Genomic DNA, 17,750 nt, shown 5'->3' with positions numbered 1-17,750 from the left:
CCATAGCGCCAGTGTATGTCGAGGACTGTCAAGAAGAATGTGTTTTGGGCAGTTGATCGTGCATCAAAAGCCATCCTATACAACAATATGAGCTGTCCAAGGCTATTGACAGTTCTGATAATTCTGTTAATTTGATGCCAAGATCGTTGTAACTTAGCAGTTCTGATCGACTCCAAGATATCAATCATCTAACGCTCGAAAAGAAAGGCGGCGCGGGGCGGCAGCTTCGCCGGTGCGGATCGCATCGCGGATCGTCTTTTGAGAGCTCCCGCGTGTCCTCTGCTATCCAAGCCAAAGCGCGCAACGCAACCAAGGAGCACAACAAGGTACTTAGTCAGTTGACTGCGTGGTATCAACATCGGTACGCTGTTCGCAAACATGCTTCGACCTAGAACAGCAGCTCTTGCATAGGCTTTCAGTCGAGTCAATCACGACCAGGATCAGCACACCAAGCAAGCTCTTCCGACAGCTTTCGCTCACCGTCGAAAAAAGGGCCTGCCCAACAGCAGGTGCCTGTTCACACTGGAAATCGGTATAATGGCTGCACCAGGGCCAGTTGTTCTGAACGACTTCTTGCGCAGCATCGCGGAGTTGACGAACGAACGCGATGGCGCAAAGCTGCAGGATTTCCTGCAGTTGGAGCCCCCTCTGCCCGAAATATACCAGAAGATGGCACTGGAGTTGAGACAATACTATCCAGCAAATACACAAGGTGACGCGGAATTGCTCAAGCGTTGTGAGGCATTGGTACCTCGAAATCGTTCCGGTCCGCCCTGGACGGCGTTTCCGGTCTTCATGAAGCTCTATTTCACCTTCCTGCGAGACGCCAACGTCGAAAACCTCCTCGAGACGTACGACATGCTGAAGGGATTACTGAAGTAAGTCTCGATCGAAACATCCGTTCCGCCCCTCCCTTGCGTACGCGGTCGAGTTCTGGGCACACATGGAAACGAACGCTGCCTCCTACAATGGATTACGCGGGACGACTCTCCTTGTATAAAGACAGAAGACTGATCACGGACTCGATATTCACTACAGTCAATGTGTTCTCGCTCTGGGAGACAGTCAAATGGGGGTCATCGTTCTTCCAACGGTCCTGTACCTCTCAAAAGTTCTATCGAAGCTGGCCATGGGCCTCGATCGCCGGCCCGAGTTGGTTGCCCATCTCCTCCGACAGGAAGGCCGTCTAGACCGGGAAGAGGCCACAGAAAAGGTTACCCTGGTGGAACAGTCGGCAAACGTGGTTCGCGAAGCGTTCATCAAATGTCTGACGGACCGAAGCGGCACGCCGGGTACACAGGGGAAGCCGGAAGGAAGACGAGTGGGCATATACCTTATGGCCAACGTCTGCTTGAAGCTCCTATTCCAGGTGAGAGAAAAATCTTGGGCCAATCTTGGTAGCCCGCTAATGGACCCCAGTGTGGTAAACTGCGAAATGCGGAACAAATGTTCGCCAGCATAAGCGCTCAGTCTCCTCCTCTGGAATATTTCCCGGCCTCTCAGAGGGTAACATATCTTTATTACCTTGGACGTTACCTCTTTTCTAATAATCTCTTTTATCCCGCTCAAACTGCCTTACAAGCCGCCTACGACCAGTGTCATCGACAGGCAATGAGCCAGAAGAATCTGATTCTCACCTATCTTATTCCTTGTAATATTGTCTTGGGCCGATTTCCATCCGCAGCACTGTTGCAGAAACCAGAAGCACAGGGCCTCGCAGATAAGTTTGTTCCGCTGTGTCAGCTCATTCTCAGTGGGGACTACATTGCCTTCAGACAGTACTTGGCCTTTGATTCTCCCGAGTTACAGTGGTTTGCCCGCAAAGGCATTCTGCTTCAACTTCGCAATCGATGCGAGATCCTTGTTTGGCGCTCACTCACACGCAAGGTCTTTATCCATGGCGGTTTCCATGGCGATTCGCGCGCCCAGGCCCAACGTGGTCCACCGCCATTCTTGTATCTGAACAAGTTAGAAACAGTCGTGAGATGGCTCCAAGCTCGTCACGAGCGTCCAGGAATGGAGGCCATAGGGACAACCAGCCTGTTTGGGGCAGTCAAGCGACCTGATCTTGCAAAAGATGCAGCGGCCCAGGAGAGTGAGTATGGGTCCCAGGTTGTGTATCATCCCCCTGACAATGACTTTTCCGGTTTGGGGGATAATTCCATACAAGCTGCCGAGACTACTCATCATACGGACTTCGATGATTACGCAGCACCAGACGGATTCTTCGACGCGCAAGGTGAATGGCAAGAAAACCCGGTAGGTGCACTTGTAGACGGTGAACCCAATGACGACTACGGTCAATACGAGCTCAACCCGTATCCTGGCGGGAATAAAGCCCAGGACCGCGACCAACTTTTGATGGCCGAACTTGAATCTATACTCGCATCTCTGCTGACGCAGGGTCTAATGCGTGGATATTTGACCCACAAGAACCCTCGTTTTGCCATCCCTGGAGCACGGCTGAAGGGTGCGCTTCCTACAGGCTTCCCCAATGTTTGGCAGACAATCTCTGCACGGGAGAGTGAAGACGACTCCGTGCCTGGCTGGGTACGGATACCCGCTCAGTCTGCTTTCAACGCGAGGGCGAATACTTTCGACGGGGCTGGCGGTGGCCGTGTTGTGAACCTAAGCGGTGCGAGGCCCGTCGGCGTTCAGTGAAAACTGGGGAAAGGAATGTACTTAATGATCTCTACACTGGTTCCTTGGCGTTCATGGAGGGGCATTCGCGGTTATACATGGAGTTTTCTATAGACTTGTCGGCTGTCGATGTATTAGCACTTAGTTATTTCCCATCCGTGAACAGACCACGATTGTCGACTTCGACACCTGAAACATACTAGTCTGCTTTGCGGATAGCAGATTTGCCGTCGCATGTATATCCAGCAGCTACCTGAAGCATTGATACCCTGAAGATTCACACAGAAGGTTCCAGGAGTAATAGCGGTGATGGCACTGTACTATGGAATACTATGATTGCTTCCTGTCAGACCCGATCGGACCGTTTCCGCTTATTGCCTGATCGAGTAGTTGGATTCAGTACTTCCATCGTTTGGTCAAGCTTTTGGTTCTGTCATGCCTGTCTGGAAGCACCAATCAGGCCAAGATGATGGTCGGGAACTACATACGCATGCAGTGATCGTCGTACCTATTCCGGCAATAAGGTAGTATATCGTCACATATTCCACCAGTCTCCGTATGTCGAATCAGTTCTTCCGCACACCCCGCGTAGTTGGATTTATAATCCCTGTGCACTGCATACATGAAAGTACTGATTCTAGGGCGTACTTGCTAGCTCTTTCCCACCCAGGGCTGTAGCTCGCCTCAATGATATTTCATATATTGGAGCTTTCGCATTCTGAGACTTAGAACTGCAGCGGCCATTCATGGTGTGAAATAATCTCTGAGTCCAAAATCCATATCCATGTCTGTTCACTCGAAGAATTATATAAACATGAAGAAAGTTCTCTGTACCCTTCTGGCTTTCGCCGTAAGTCTCGTTATTTCTCAGCCAACCTTTCAGAACTCCTCTGGTACGCGGCTTCGAGTCGATAACGGCACTTATGGACCACCGGTGGAAGAAGTCCATTACTTTTACGACCAATGGCCCGTTGGTTTCGCTGTCTCAAGTAAGGGTCGCATATTCGTGACGTACTATCCTGGAAACTACACATACACTCTTGGTGAGGTCGTGGATAAAACAACTGAGCGGCCATATCCCAGTCAGGAATGGAATGTTCCTCCCGACGAGCGCACGCAGAACGTGGATGGGATTCTATTTGGATCAAATAATCGCACCGGGTTGATCAGCGTGCAGGCACTGTATATCACGCCACAGACGGATAGCCGTCCAGAAACCTTGTGGGTGCTGGATGTAGGGAGACCGAATGTAGGCGTCACCGGGGAGATGGCATATGCGCTACCAGGTGAGTTGTTCTATCGTTCCTTTTTCCCCCCTCCTATGAGAGTCTTGGAATGGGCCATGTCAATATTTTTTTTGTCAGTGTAAGACTGATTATGAATATGTAGGTGGAACGAAGCTTGTCGCAATTAATCTCGACAATGACACAGTTACGGACGTGTATACTTTCCCATCAACTGTGAATTATCCGGACTCATCGCTCAATGACCTCCGGTTTGATCTACGGCCCAATGTCACGGAAAGCGGCAAAGGGATTGTGTATTTCAGCGACGAATCTCCAGAGGGCCGCAATGGCATCGTCATGCTCGATTTAGGGACTGGAGAGTCGTGGCGACAGCTCGATCTCCACCCTTCAACACGAGGAGCATATGATGTTGTTCCAAGTTATCAAGGCGTTCCTTTCTATCAATGGGCAAAGGGGTCTCCATTCAAGCATTTAACTCAAGGATGTGACGGTATCCAGCTTGATCCATCTGGTTCCGTGCTCTATTACTCGCCTATGGTTTCCGACTACATTTATTCCATTGAGACTAAATATCTGCGCGACCACACCAGTATCGACTCCCTCGAGGCGGCAAATGATAACGTGAAGAATCTTGGTCAGCGTGGAGGACACGGGAACGGATTCGAGGGCGATTCCAATGGGCTGATATACCAGGGGATCCCGGAACAGAATGCGATCTACTACTATAACCCATCCACGAGGCGTACGGAGCCGTTCGTGAGGGATCCAAGGATCATCTGGCCAGATGGACTGTCCGTCGGGGAAGATGGATATCTTTATGTCATTATCAACCAGCTCCCCTATCAACCAATGTGGAATAACGGGACTGATCTTCGCCAGTATCCGGGCACTATTCTGAGGGCGAAACTACCAAACGGAGGAACCAAGATCACGAGTCTCTACTGATTAGGGCTCTGGATTATATAGCACTACGGTCCTAGAATATGGGCGTAGTGAGTGTCACAATCACTACGAGTGCGAGGACGGGAGATCATACATTATTAACTGATGCTTTCATTCATTCACGGGATCTTAACAAAAGTATGTCTAACGTAGTATATTGTGATTCTATCGTAGTGGGTTTTATCCATCATCTCTTCGCATCGATAGACAGGGGCGTCTAGGGACGGCCTCATGACTATCGTGGAAGAATAATGGCAGAGATAGCAGAGGCTCTAAACGATCAGGGAGCCTCCGTTGCTGCTGATCGAGCTGGCAGTAGCGTTCGTGTCTTTCATGAAGTATATGTATGCCTCTGCAACCTCCTCTGGGGCACCAACCTTGCCCAGAGCCGTATGTGCCGCAGCCTGCTTAACCAAGGCCTCCCTGTTGGGTCCCCAGAGCTCCGTTTCGATGGCGCCAGGGATGACTAGATTGACACGAATAGGCTTGAGATCCAACGCCAAGTTGCGAACCATTCCATTCAGGCCGGAAGAATACGATGCCACCACAGACCAGTTGGGCATGGGCTTCTGTGCCACCGCACCTCCAGTCAAGATGTAGGAAGACGTGTGACTCTTTTTCAGGTAGCGCGAACCGACCTTCGCGACAAGCAGAGGGACCGTGAAACGAACATGACCCGCCTTGCGAATATAATCGATGTCGATCTCTGAGACCGGCTTGAGGGCGAGCCCGTCACCTGCTGTGAAGATAATGTGATCGAGCTCACCGATCTTGCTGAAGAGGTCCTCCAGTCGACTCTCGGCATCGTCCTGGCTCAGATCGCATGGGTATCCTGTCACGTCGCCATTGGGGAAGGACTCCTTCAGAGAGTTCACTGCATTGGATACTCGCGTAGGGTTTGAGGAGGAGATGAAAACGCGAGCGCCTTCGACGAGGGAATGCTTCGCAACCCCGAAGCCGATTCCTGAAGAGCCGCCAAGGATCAGGACCTTGGAACCTGCAATGGATGGCATGGCTGAGGTTTCTGGATGTGGATGTGCGTATTAACGAGTTGTTAGACCGTGGGAAGGGAAAGGTGGTTATTGATCGAGGGAAATGTTTTAGAGTTTGGACCTGCTTTAATAATAATAGAGGATCTGTAGTAGTGACAGACTTACTGTAGCTATATAGCTTCTTCACTTTCCATTTCTTCTTCTCTTTACAAATTAAAGTAGGACCCCGCTCGCCCCAGTGGAGTAGGTAACTGCCCAAGTTGGAATGTTAGATACACGTTTTCAGATCTCTACGGGTCTAAAAACGTCCGATTGTCGGATGCTCCCCTCAAAACCCATTTCTATTGGGCCCGTCAAGTTTGGATTTTAAATTGGTGATAGTTAGTCGCCTCTTGGATATTAGTAAGTCTGTATAAATCGTGCCAGAATCCGGAGATAATCATCTTTTTTATGTCCGCCAACACAGGGAATTAGTCAGCACCTTCTTTAACGTAATTCCCTACCGACCTGATCACCCGCCCGACCTGATCAGTGCCGTATTACATACAAAAGAGCCTCTTTTCAGACCTGAATATCTCAACAACCAACTACCTAGAGATTATAAGAATGAATATATATGAAATATATATTGCTTAGAATATATATGCTGAATTTTATTTACTTAGACATAAGTCTTCTCAAGATATTTCAAAGGTAATATATTTATTAAAATTACGATTGTAATTTATATTACCTAAATAACTGATAATTTTTAGAATCTGAGACTTTACTATATATAAATATACTATTATAAGAAGCTACATATTAATTATTATATTCATTAGGTTTGTGGTTGTTGAGATATTCAGGTCTGAAAAGAGGCTCTTTTATATATCATACAGCACTGATCAGGTCGGGCGGGTGATCAGGTCGGTAGGGAATTACGTTAGCCTTCGACTTGTGGAGGAGAATTTATTATTATTATTATTATTATTATTGCTTGTGCTGTGAAGGACTGCATAACTAGCTTGCATATTATTAGACTATTACTTAATTTGCTTGCTGTGCTGGTTAAATTAGACGATAGGTCCAAGTAGGATTTAACTACATGATTTAAAATAATGTTCATACTACATACTCTTATAAGAATCCGGCAAGAAGAACAAATATAAGCGGTTGGCCAGAAGAGACGGTTGACCCTCACTACATTAAGTACGCAAACTACGATTCCATTTGCGGTTTTCTTTTTCTTTTTCTTTTCTCCTTTGCCGGGTCTACATGATAAAGGTATGACTGTATCTTCGTAAAGATCAATATCTACTGCTCGCCCAAGGAAGCCGAAGAAGCCGGGGAGAATCAAAATGACCCAAATCGGCGAGAGCGGGGAGAAGTTACATAATCAGTCATCACATGTGAAAATTTAGCTCCAGTGACATTCTTGTTTGCAAACACCAAAGATCAACATCGCGTCCATTCATTATTATTATTATTCTTTATCCGGCTCATATCATTCTCTGTCTAACTAAGGTCCTCCATCTAAAGCAGCTGACAGCGAGATCCGTCTCATGGCTTATTTCGCGATGACGACCCTGGAGCGATGACTTGGTCTCCCTGGGCTCCTGCAACACGCAGCTACCCCGCGGGCTGTTCTTAACTAAGACGTGCCTCCGCAACGTGTTTGGGTCCTAAAAGACTGCTGGGACGGAACCCTGCTACTTTGAAGATGCATCAGGAGAGAAGTAACGCCATGGGAAAGCCACCCGCCGTCATTTTTATCGTTAGGTGCGTGATATTGTCCCGAGAGACACCCATCATCGCTAACCTTTTTTGCAGACATGGCTCTCGTCTGGACGCTGTGGATAATCAATGGCACCACTCTTCTTCGACCCCATACGACCCGCCATTGTCTTACGGAGGATGGCTACAGTCGCGCGCCATAGGTGCGCGCATTGCCAATCTACTCGAAACCCGGGAGGACGAAACCGATGACTCACAGCCGCAGACACACAACGCAGTGGACAATCCGAGCACCTGTGCTTCATGTGAAGCTGATGGCTCCTGTGGTACAAAGGCCCGAAAGGCACGTCGGAGAAAATCTAAGGTCGTCGTTCACACGTCGCCATTCCTACGCTGTCTGCAGACCAGCATTGGCATTAGTGCGGGCATGAGTCAGTACAGAGGCGCTTCTGCGGCATCGAAACCGTCAGACTCGAAATCATCGAGCAATTCGGATGTAAGCTCATCTGCAGTCTCGTCACATATTTCGCAGCCGATGGATAGTTCGGACAGTTCGGCCACTGCTGCCGTGGATAAAGGGGAGGCCAAACATGAACGGGATCTGGTCAGAAGTGACGACAGGATACTCCTGCGCGTGGATGCATTCTTGGGCGAGTGGCTCTGCCCCGACTATTATGACCAGATTATTTCCCCTCCTAATTCTTTGATCATGGTGACGGGCGCAAAAGCTGAGTTATTACGACGGGGCGAGGACATTCCCCGGCACGATGGTCACGCGAAATCGATTTCTGGACACTTCCCTGGTGGCTGGGGTAGCTCTTCGACCCCTATATCTCCTGAAGGAGATGGAAACGATCCAACAAGATATAACTCAGCAATGAGCTTTGCACTCGGACAAAGACATCGGGCTGGCAGCTATGACGGGCCCTTCAATCTTGCCGGTATTGGCAGAGGCTTACTCCCCCGGCTGTCAACAGACAGCGATATCTCCGCTAGCCATGGCTATGTTCCACCCACCCCAACATATGCCGTTTCGACGTCAGAACCGATCCCACCTGGCTACGTGGCTCATGCTAGGGACGCATGCGTGGATGTCGATTATCAATGGGACAGCATGCGAGAGCCGTACAACTGGGGCGATGGTGGCGAATATGGAGAAGAATGGAGCTCTATGCATACGAGGTTCCGCAACGGACTTCAGAAGATGGTCGACTGGTACCGAACGCATCATTCCGCTGAGCGGGAGCGCCGTGAGTCCCGCTGTGAAAAGCATGCAAATACAGAGCCTGTGGCGAGTGAGGAGGATAACACAGACACAGTATTGGTTTTGGTAACCCATGGCGCAGGATGCAATGCTCTAATCGGAGCATTGACGAACAAGCCCGTGCTTCTAGATGTGCCCATGGCATCTATTACGATGGCTGTATACAAGGGCCCTTCGTTCGCGACAGAAGGTAGTGAGGCTAAAAACTCCACAGCCGATGTCCCCTTATCCCAAGAATATGATGTTAAGATAGTCGCATCCACCGATCATTTTCGTGCAGCACCTACTGCTGCACCACCTCAGAGGCCGTCTTCTCCCAAAGTCCCTATGTCTATACCTGCAGTGCCTTCTTACCGTCACCGTGTTAGTTCACGAGCATCTACAAAAGTCGACACTAGCACCATTGGCGAGTCCGCAACGCGCAGTTACACTAGCCAGCGAGCATCCAGCTCCGAATCACGTCCGAGTCCGGTTAACCGTGGATCTTCCGGCTTATGGGCTTCTACCTTGGCAAATGGCGGCGCATCCGAGTCAGGGGACGATATCGTGCCTGACTTTGGAGATCCGAAACCTGCACCAGGCGACAAGACTCAACCAGACGGAGACGCAAACGCACTTCAAGGGAAACAGGGAACATGGTCGCAGCGAATGCCGGAGCGTACCAGATCCCAGCGAGGTCTCTGGGGTAGTGCACCGATGATCAATGATGGTGAACTCGGCCTGAAGCGTAGATGGACGGTCACTGAACGCCGCCGTTGATACCCAGTCTGCTTTATATGATAATTGCCGGGTTTTTCCACCTGGATTGCTGCAGATTATCTTGTACCACCTCCTCTCTCTCAGTTGTGATATTGTGGTCCCTGAAATCTAGCTGCTCGCGATTCCGTCAATAATGCCGGGTTGCGCAGCCTTTTTTCTTCTTGCTCTGGAAGTGATGACGATTACGACTGATGGTGATACGCACGAATTATACCACATATCCTGTGTAAATAATGCATCATAATTATAATTTTCCAATGTTCTGCTTGTTCACACTGATCTCTTGGGACTCGTGGACTTGCTTGTTTGCATGTGAGTAGCATGCCGTGGCTCTTGTATGTACAGCTGATATTTCATAGTGAACTGCAAAGAATACAGCAGGCTGGCAATGGGGTCGCAATTCTAGTGAATAGTAAGACCAAGGCGTTGAATTCGTCAAGCATTATTATATATTAATATTAATTCTTCATTGATTAACACTCCCGATCCTCGGCCGGATGTTACATAGTTAAACCTTGGCATCCCATTGGCCCGGTGGCGAGTGTCGGTCCTGGTCCATCAGAGCTCCCCGCGATGAGCAGTGACCGTGACGCTCTTCGACCTCGACTCTGTCTCAGTCTTTCTTTTATTTTTATTTTACTCATTCATTGTTACAATCCGGGGGAATCGTCCAAGATCCGGTGTCAGCGGTGCTAATAACCCGCTAGCACATATCGAACTGATACTTCCTATCGTCCCGGCGGGGTTGACCTGTTGCAAACTCTCAACTGCCAACGCGCATGAAGCTTAGAGCTCGAACTCTAACGCGCCGTTTCCCTCATTCCTTAATCGCACGGAAACACCCAGCTGCGGATGTTGAAGATGTCAGAGGTGGAATCGGCTGGTCTTTCGATCACATACTCGTGCAACAGGAAGGGTCCGCCGGACCTGCGCCTACTCCACTACAATGATGTTTACCACGTCGAGTACGTTCTCCTTGTTTCATATGATCGAGGATAAGACCGCCAGGGCGATACTGACATTCGAGGAAGAGCAGGATCTGCGGAACCAGCTGGTGGTGTTGCCCGTTTCCAGTCCGTTGTGAATTTCTACCGCTCTGATCCCCGTTTTACCGGACAGCCTGATATCCTCACCTTTTTCTCTGGCGACGCATTGAACCCATGCTTGGAAAGTACTGTCACAAAGGGGCGGCATATGATCCCATTTCTCAATAACGCCGGTACCGATGTGGCGTGCGTAGGTGTGAGTATGCCTCCCGTGTCCACCATCAATCACATCCCATTGGGACTACAGACATGGAGCAGGAACTGATCTGCCGTAGAACCATGATTTCGACTTCGGCGTCGCGCAGTTGGAGCACCTGAAGGGCCAATGCAAGTTTCCGTGGCTGCTCGCCAACGTTCTCGACCCGGCTCTGGGCGAGAATGTACCGCTGGCCCACTGCGAGAAATCGTGGATGCTGACTTCGTCAAACGGGATAAAAATCGGTCTTATCGGATTGGGTGAACGCGAATGGCAAGCCTCTGATTCCCATGCTTTGATGGAAATGACACTAATTCAAATCACTTTACAGGCTGGACACGATAAACTCCCTTCCCCCCGATATTATATACAAGTCCGCCACTGAGACAGCCAAAGAACTCGTCCCTGAACTGCGTGCTCAAGGAGCAGATATTATCATCGCTCTTACTCATCAGCGTGAGCCCAACGATAATAAGCTGGCAGAGAACATGCCGCCGGGCTTGATCGACATCATACTTGGCGGTCACGATCATTATTATGCCCATTCAATCCTTAATTCCATCCATATTCTGCGCTCTGGCACGGATTTCAAGCAGCTGAGTTATATCGAAGCATGGCGAAAAGACACGGGTGGTTGGGATTTCAGCATAACAAGAAGGGACATTATGAGGGCTATACCGGAAGACCCAGCAACCGTTTCCCTTGTCCGGAAGCTTACTTCAAGCCTCAAAGCAAAACTTGAGAAGCCAATAGGGTATACCTCTAAACCTCTAGATGCACGCTTCAAGACAATTCGTGCGAGAGAGTCGAATATCGGGAACTTTGTTTGCGATCTGATGCGCTTCTATCATAACGCGGACTGTGCACTGATGGCTGCAGGAACCATACGAGGTGATCAAATCTACCCGCCGGGGGTCCTTCGGCTTAAAGATATACTTAACTGCTTTCCTTTCGAAGATCCGGTGGTACTTCTGAAAATAAAGGGACAGGCGCTCATGGATGCTCTCGAGAATGGTGTTAGCCTAGTCCCTGCATTGGAAGGCAGGTTTCCGCAGGTATCGAATATACGTTTCGGCTTTAAACCCTCTGCTCCACCAGGTTCTAGAATCACGTTCGCTCAAGTTGGAGGAAAGGATTTAAATCTACAGAAGGATTATATCGTGGCAACAAGAGGTTATATGGCTCGTGGAAAGGATGGGTTTATGTCTTTGCTGGCAAAGTCCGAAGGAGGTGAGGCCGAGGAGCTCGTGTGTGAAGAGAACGGTGTCATGATCAGCACCATTATCCGACAGTACTTCCTCAGTTTGAAGATTCTTGGCAAATGGCGGCACTGGAGTAGCAGCCTGGATCGACACTGGGATGCCGTACATCAGAAGCTACATGGCGATGACTGGTTGAGACCTCCGTCAGCAACGCCGTCACCGGTTGTTGAGACAAAGCCGAAGCGTCCAACTTTTGTTCGCAACTCAAGTACGCGTTATTATTATGGGCGCTATCGACCTCCCGCGGGCATCGAAGCAGAGTTGGACGGAGATCAGGTCGATATGGACTCGGACTCGGACTCCGATCCTGAAATACTCACAGACAGCCAATCGGAAATCAATTACGTGACATCGAACGCAAAGTCAGCGGCGGAGGAGGAATATAAGTTGCACCTTGTGCGCTCGGTGGTTCGCAAATGGATGAGACATGCAGGTCTCAAGAAGGATGTCCCTGATTGTGTGGACGATGTGGGCGCAGAATTCACGCCTCCATGGACTGCAGGAATCGCACCCAAGGCTGAAGGAAGAATCGTTATTGAAGAATGAATCAGACCGTACTACTGAATAATTTCGGTCCCTGGTGTTGCCAAAGAAAAGAAAGATATTTTTTTCCCCCTTCAATATAAAAAATCTTTGTATATAGAGGACAGTCAGTGATTGCACATATCTTGATCGCTTCCTAGATTAGGACCTTAGTCTCGACCGACTCATTAAATTTCAATGGATGTTACCTCTTTCTACGAGGAACCAGAACACACATGATATTCCTTTAATTTACTGGGGATGTAGCTCGCTGTAGGCGTTAAGACAGAGTATGCAGGGTATACACCACTTCTTCAATGAAAGCCCAATTTCCACATCACATCCAACGTAATCAAAAGCTTTACTTCAACATCTGTGCTACGTATGTTACCTAGAATGGTCAAAGATGTTGACAGAAGATCTGGCTACACAATGCAGCGCTCAAGCACATTTACAAGACATCTCGAGTGCTATCAGACAGTGACGTCAGGAACAAGTTGGGCCTTCTGAACATCTTATCACTATTAGTGATTGCTGTACATGCTTTCAACTGCGTAATAGGCTGATCGGTGTATAGAAACATAGTCCACTAAATAAGAATAAATAGTTGATGGTACCGTGCATATCACGAGGGCCGTGACTGCTCGGCTGCGTCTAATATTGGTCTTCAACATGATTCGCGGCCACTTATACTTCCGAGTGGTCTGCGGTGATTGAAGTTAGAAGAATCCTTACTCAATGTTATGTTATAATCCTCAAAATGCTTTTAGAAACATCTTCGACCCGGCTCTGTATCCGGTGTTCACGGCTTATCAACTGGATTAGTAGACCTGAGATATACGTATTATCCCTAACAGAGAATTCATAATTCTGCTACACGATGGACTAGCAAATAGTAGCACTCGGTCATTTATTCCGTTTATATCCTGCCGAGTACCAGCTCTGGGTAGAAGAATATGTCTATTCCGAGTAATACTTTGCTAATGTAAGGGCATCGAAAGCCCACGTCATTTTGAACACATTAACACGTAGACAAAATATAATTACTTCATAGTCCTTGCTCTTGCTTCTATAGCATGAATTCAAACCTGACTATTATTTTGCTATACATATGATTTTGTTTTTGTATTCAAAATGGCTGCTCAAGGAGCTCAAGATAGCAACGCGTCATTGAGACTCACCAACCTGTTCGATGTCAAAGGCAGAGGTTCATAAATTCGGTAATCTGGATATGTTACATATCCCACTACTGACTATTGTGCAGTCGCAATTGTGTCTGGTGCCGGCACCGGGATCGCCTTGATGCAAGCGCAAGCTCTTGCAGTGAACGGTGCCAGAGTATATATCGTCGGACGCACCGAAGACAAGCTCGATAGAGTTGCTGAGCTCTATGGCAAGAATATAGATGGAAAGATCATTCCACTAACTGCCGATATAACGTGCAAGAAATCCATCGCGAATCTTGTCAAGACCTTCTCGTCTCACGAAGACCACCTGGACATATTGATGAACACGGCTGGCATTGCAGGGCAGTCTCAAACGGCGAATCTTAAGAAGCCCGAGGAACTGCGCAAGAGCTTATTTGAAAATGAAACGGCAACCTTTGCAGACTGGGATGCGATTTATCGGACCAATGTCAGCCATCTCTACTTCATGACTACTGCATTTCTGCCGTTGCTTCAGAAAGGCAGCGACAAGAGATACGCATGGAGTAGTACAGTGATCAACACAAGCTCGATCTCGGGCATTGTAAAGGTGACACAGGATCATTTCGCCTATAATACGTCCAAGGCCGGAGCTGTCCACCTCACGAAAATGCTGGCTTACGAAATATCGAATTCTGGGTTGAAAATCCGCGTCAATCAAATCGCCCCTGGTGTCTTTCCTAGCGAGATGACTGCTATGAGTAGTGACGATAAGAATAAGAGTCATCTGCCGAAGGAGATGATGGTGGGTGTGGTTCCCGCTGGGAGGCCTGGGCATGAACGTGATATGGCTAGTGCAACTATCTTTACTGCTACCAACCAGTACCTGAATGGTGCCACTATTGTGGTGGATGGCGGCTATATTTTAGCAACTGGTTCAATATCCGTCTGAGGCTTAGCAAAGGGTCTCAAGCTAGAACATCGAGTTATATATACGTAAAAGATTGACATTATGTCTTTTAAGAGTTCCTTGTGTTAATTCATGTCTTAATTCGCAGATTTGTGGGCGATCTCTCGTATTGAGAATAATGTAGCTCATCCATCGGGGGTCCATGTATGCTGCTATAGCTTGGCCTGGTATTCAAGCACTGCTGATAATTTGACTCCACCGATTCTAAGCTTTGAAATGTCGGTTTCTACACCTTCTTCGACGTCGGGAAACGGACCCATTGGTGTGATGGCTTTCGGGTTGATGTCATAGTGACTCTTTGTATACTGCCGCCAAAAGTATCAGCACAACGATTGCATATCCGCGAAAGAAAAGGGACTTACGTTTTCCTTGATATGTTTGAAGTCCGTTGTCTCTTTACATGCAGGAATATTCCAGTACATGTGCTTGAGCCAATTGTTGAGCACTGGATAGTCATGGCGTATGGTCCCCAGGTTGCATTTGAAGTGCTGCACGTAGACGGTATCGAAGCGAATCAGGGTTGCATACAGGCGGATGTCCAGTTCAGTCAACTCTTTGCCAAGTACGAATGGGCCGCCATTATTGGCTACGATTTCCTCCAATTTGTTCAATGAGCCGAAGACAGGAATCACGTTTTTGTCGTATTCTTCCTGGGAGTTTGCAAAGCCAGCTTTGTACACGCCAGTGTTCAAATCACGCTGCATCCACTCTGAAATGCTGTCAATTTGTGAGCGAAGATGCTGGGGGTAGAGATCGATCTTGGCAAGTTCTGGGGAAATCAATGAGTTGAACGCAGTCGGAAGCCATCGAAGAAGCTCTGCACTTTCCTGTTCGATGGATTAATTCCCTCAACTCTTCCTCATGCTCAGGAGTTTTAGCTCACATTGTTGACTGCTGTGTTTGTTTTTGTATCCCAGAGTAAAGGAACCGAGTATCTTCCCTTGTACTCCTTATCTGCTTTGAAGTAGACCTCATGCATGTATTCACTGCCAAAGAGCTTATCCACTGTGGCGTTGGGGTATTCGTCGTCAGTCTTTGGGAATCTCCATCCCGGCCAACCCTTTGAATCGCCCTTTGGATAAGGGCAAACTATAGAGATGTCGATTATGTCCGTCAATCCTTTCAAGTGGCGGACAATGTTGGCACGGTGGGCGAAGGGGCAGAAAAGGCCTACGGTAGCAAGTGTTATTTGTTTTTCATATATTATGAGACAAGAAGTCCAGTTTGAAAAGACGAGGACGCACCGATGTAAAGGTGATAACGGCCCTTCTCCGGGGGGTATTCACTATCCGGTCGAATGACGCCATGCCAACCATCCGCGGTACCAGGCTGATGGATTGGCGCTGTCGAGGTGCTCATTGTCAATGGGGATGTATATCGATTCCTTCGTGTAAGAATACTATACTGATAGGACGTGTTACCGGATCTCCCGTGCCATGGGATCCTCGTTGCATTCCAATATTGACAATGTACGATGCCAGCATGCGTGCGGGGCATTAGCAACAGTGAATTCGATGGATTATTGAACTAGTAGATTATGTACTACTTATCCGAAGAGCCGGCCCGAAGCCCAGATGACGCGACAAAAGCCGAGACCATCTTACATAAGTATGCTATTTTGGGGATTCTATGTACAGAATAATCGACATTATTATTATTCTTGGTCCCTTATGCATCACGAAAAGAGTAACTAAAGGGGAAACCAGTCTCCGTACTGGATAGACATGTCTGTCTGTAGACAATAATGCCCGCTTCTAGCCTGCTAGAACGCGCCTCCAATTCAAGTTGGTAAGGATGCAACCATCAAAGACCCCTACTAGCAGCTCCTTTGTTCCAGTCTCCAGGGTGCACCGCGAGAGTAAGGACTTGTTAGTTGGTGAGCGCGCCCTATGCATTCACTGATTAACGTTTTTTCTCTCAATGGCGGACTCCATCGACTCATTTGAACCGCAAACAATCGTCATTTTCCCGAGTCCTGCATGTGGCGGAGACTCCCCAAATGGAAAACAATGAAGCCTACCAGAGCCAACAGAGGATGAAGTTGCACTGGCAAATGTTCCTCATCATCTCGACGGAAAGTCTGTCACCGAACGAGTCATGACTCGTATAAGCTCCGATGAGGATGGAGAACGGCTATGCATTGTGAGTAAGAATATCCAAGCCGTCAAGAACAGATTATGGAATGGTATTGCCCACCTATCTGAACAGCGATGGCACGCAGAACGTCTTGACCAGCCGGGCACTTTTGACATTGCTTGTCAGCTTCTGTCAGCTATAGCATTTGGATCTCCATGGATGGCTACCATGCATACACTATGCCTTCCGAGCATTTGCTTCCAATTTCTCTCCCGGAGTGCTCTCGAAGATACTGCCAACGTCTAAAGCAGCTTACTGATATACTTGACGCCCAGCGGTTCGTCACCGGCTATCGACGCCTCCTGCCTATTGGAACACCAGAATCGATTAAGGACATAGCTATCGAACAGATCATCTCTCAGAAAGAGCTGTGGTGGGATGTACGGGGAGAAACCGCAGATTTGTTGCCGCCAGAGGCATGGATCTTGACCGGACTTGATTGCGATGATGATTCTGAAAACTCTTGTGCTCTGCACTAGCGATGGTTCCCAAGGCGCAAGGCTTAATAAAAGAAACATACAAACTAAGTATTATTAGTTAACGAACTAAAGAACATGATGTGTAGGACAGGAGGCTAATGCTCCACATAGATATGTTTGTTCTAAACCAGATGAGAACCAGGGCTGAGCCCAATGTACAGTACATATGGATTTGATTCTGGTCTATCGATTATCAAACTATTTTTTTTTTTTTTCTTTTTTTTTTTTTTTTTCTTAATATTAATGGATCATGAACCGTGCGGTATAAGACGTTTCAAGAGAACCAAGTCGCCAGAAAATCCCTGCGTGATAGTGGAGCGAAGAGTCTCCATACATCTCCCCAGCTAATATTAAATGTAAGGGAGAGGCTCAGAGGATACGGCAATCTGTGGACTAACGAAGGCTAATGAATTCTATTTGGACCGCCGTTTAAT

The 17,750-nt window shown here is 48.1% G+C and overlaps 8 protein-coding genes across 8 annotated transcripts; 6 read left to right on the top strand and 2 right to left on the bottom strand.

Moving 5' to 3' along the window:
* Positions 1-537: 537 nt before the first annotated feature.
* On the top strand, positions 538-2,661 carry C8Q69DRAFT_511121 (hypothetical protein; the record flags this gene model as incomplete). The annotated part of the gene is made up of 3 exons (XM_028633249.1): positions 538-878; positions 1,039-1,369; positions 1,420-2,661. The coding sequence occupies 3 exons, from the start codon at positions 538-540 to the stop codon at positions 2,659-2,661; spliced, it is 1,914 nt and encodes a 637-aa protein (XP_028480918.1).
* A 615-nt stretch (positions 2,662-3,276) lies between these two features.
* Positions 3,277-4,936, top strand: C8Q69DRAFT_483410 (major royal jelly protein). The gene is made up of 2 exons (XM_028631714.1): positions 3,277-3,926; positions 4,030-4,936. The coding sequence occupies exons 1-2, from the start codon at positions 3,425-3,427 to the stop codon at positions 4,830-4,832; spliced, it is 1,305 nt and encodes a 434-aa protein (XP_028480917.1). The 5' UTR covers positions 3,277-3,424; the 3' UTR covers positions 4,833-4,936.
* C8Q69DRAFT_483408 (putative peroxisomal 2,4-dienoyl-CoA reductase) lies at positions 4,937-6,222 on the bottom strand. Its single transcript, XM_028631713.1, has 2 exons — positions 5,987-6,222; positions 4,937-5,853 (listed from the first exon to the last, which is right to left on the bottom strand). The coding sequence occupies exon 2, from the start codon at positions 5,840-5,842 to the stop codon at positions 5,102-5,104; it is 741 nt and encodes a 246-aa protein (XP_028480916.1). The 5' UTR covers positions 5,843-5,853; positions 5,987-6,222; the 3' UTR covers positions 4,937-5,101.
* A 1,325-nt stretch (positions 6,223-7,547) lies between these two features.
* Positions 7,548-9,560, top strand: C8Q69DRAFT_511118 (phosphoglycerate mutase family protein; the record flags this gene model as incomplete). The annotated part of the gene is made up of 2 exons (XM_028633248.1): positions 7,548-7,582; positions 7,634-9,560. The coding sequence occupies 2 exons, from the start codon at positions 7,548-7,550 to the stop codon at positions 9,558-9,560; spliced, it is 1,962 nt and encodes a 653-aa protein (XP_028480915.1).
* A 569-nt stretch (positions 9,561-10,129) lies between these two features.
* On the top strand, positions 10,130-12,820 carry C8Q69DRAFT_502244 (putative 5'-nucleotidase). Its single transcript, XM_028632386.1, has 4 exons — positions 10,130-10,525; positions 10,592-10,802; positions 10,882-11,075; positions 11,134-12,820. Exons 1-4 carry the CDS (start codon positions 10,413-10,415, stop codon positions 12,608-12,610), a joined length of 1,995 nt encoding a protein of 664 aa, XP_028480914.1. The 5' UTR covers positions 10,130-10,412; the 3' UTR covers positions 12,611-12,820.
* An 859-nt stretch (positions 12,821-13,679) lies between these two features.
* Positions 13,680-14,852, top strand: C8Q69DRAFT_191982 (short-chain dehydrogenase). The gene is made up of 2 exons (XM_028625980.1): positions 13,680-13,793; positions 13,851-14,852. Exons 1-2 carry the CDS (start codon positions 13,721-13,723, stop codon positions 14,681-14,683), a joined length of 906 nt encoding a protein of 301 aa, XP_028480913.1. The 5' UTR covers positions 13,680-13,720; the 3' UTR covers positions 14,684-14,852.
* Position 14,853: 1 nt separating this feature from the next.
* C8Q69DRAFT_448671 (glutathione S-transferase) lies at positions 14,854-16,060 on the bottom strand (the record flags this gene model as incomplete). Its single annotated transcript, XM_028629302.1, has 4 exons — positions 14,854-15,006; positions 15,064-15,528; positions 15,585-15,871; positions 15,946-16,060. 4 exons carry the CDS (start codon positions 16,058-16,060, stop codon positions 14,854-14,856), a joined length of 1,020 nt encoding a protein of 339 aa, XP_028480912.1.
* A 556-nt stretch (positions 16,061-16,616) lies between these two features.
* Positions 16,617-17,463, top strand: C8Q69DRAFT_191963 (hypothetical protein). Its single transcript, XM_028625979.1, has 3 exons — positions 16,617-16,843; positions 16,964-17,364; positions 17,428-17,463. Exons 1-2 carry the CDS (start codon positions 16,837-16,839, stop codon positions 17,314-17,316), a joined length of 360 nt encoding a protein of 119 aa, XP_028480911.1. The 5' UTR covers positions 16,617-16,836; the 3' UTR covers positions 17,317-17,364; positions 17,428-17,463.
* The last annotated feature ends 287 nt before the right edge of the window (positions 17,464-17,750 follow it).

This window comes from Paecilomyces variotii (genome assembly GCF_004022145.1).
Source record: "Paecilomyces variotii strain CBS 101075 chromosome Unknown C8Q69scaffold_23, whole genome shotgun sequence".
In the NCBI taxonomy this organism is placed as follows: Eukaryota; Fungi; Ascomycota; class Eurotiomycetes; order Eurotiales; family Thermoascaceae; genus Paecilomyces; species Paecilomyces variotii.
Note: the sequence above shows the minus strand (reverse complement) of the source record. Positions and strands in the feature narration are given on the sequence as shown.

Excerpts from the sequence above, each read along its gene's own strand:
- C8Q69DRAFT_191982 (XM_028625980.1), top strand. The coding sequence starts at position 13,721 with ATGGCTGCTCAAGGAGCTCAAGATAGCAACGCGTCATTGAGACTCACC. Across the intron at positions 13,794-13,850 it reads GTTCGATGTCAAAGGCAGAG|TCGCAATTGTGTCTGGTGCC; the intron begins GTTCATAAATTC and ends ACTATTGTGCAG.
- C8Q69DRAFT_483408 (XM_028631713.1), bottom strand. The coding sequence starts at position 5,842 with ATGCCATCCATTGCAGGTTCCAAGGTCCTGATCCTTGGCGGCTCTTCA.
- C8Q69DRAFT_502244 (XM_028632386.1), top strand. The coding sequence starts at position 10,413 with ATGTTGAAGATGTCAGAGGTGGAATCGGCTGGTCTTTCGATCACATAC. Across the intron at positions 10,803-10,881 it reads CCGATGTGGCGTGCGTAGGT|AACCATGATTTCGACTTCGG; the intron begins GTGAGTATGCCT and ends GATCTGCCGTAG. Across the intron at positions 11,076-11,133 it reads GGATTGGGTGAACGCGAATG|GCTGGACACGATAAACTCCC; the intron begins GCAAGCCTCTGA and ends ATCACTTTACAG.
- C8Q69DRAFT_483410 (XM_028631714.1), top strand. The coding sequence starts at position 3,425 with ATGTCTGTTCACTCGAAGAATTATATAAACATGAAGAAAGTTCTCTGT. Across the intron at positions 3,927-4,029 it reads GATGGCATATGCGCTACCAG|GTGGAACGAAGCTTGTCGCA; the intron begins GTGAGTTGTTCT and ends ATGAATATGTAG.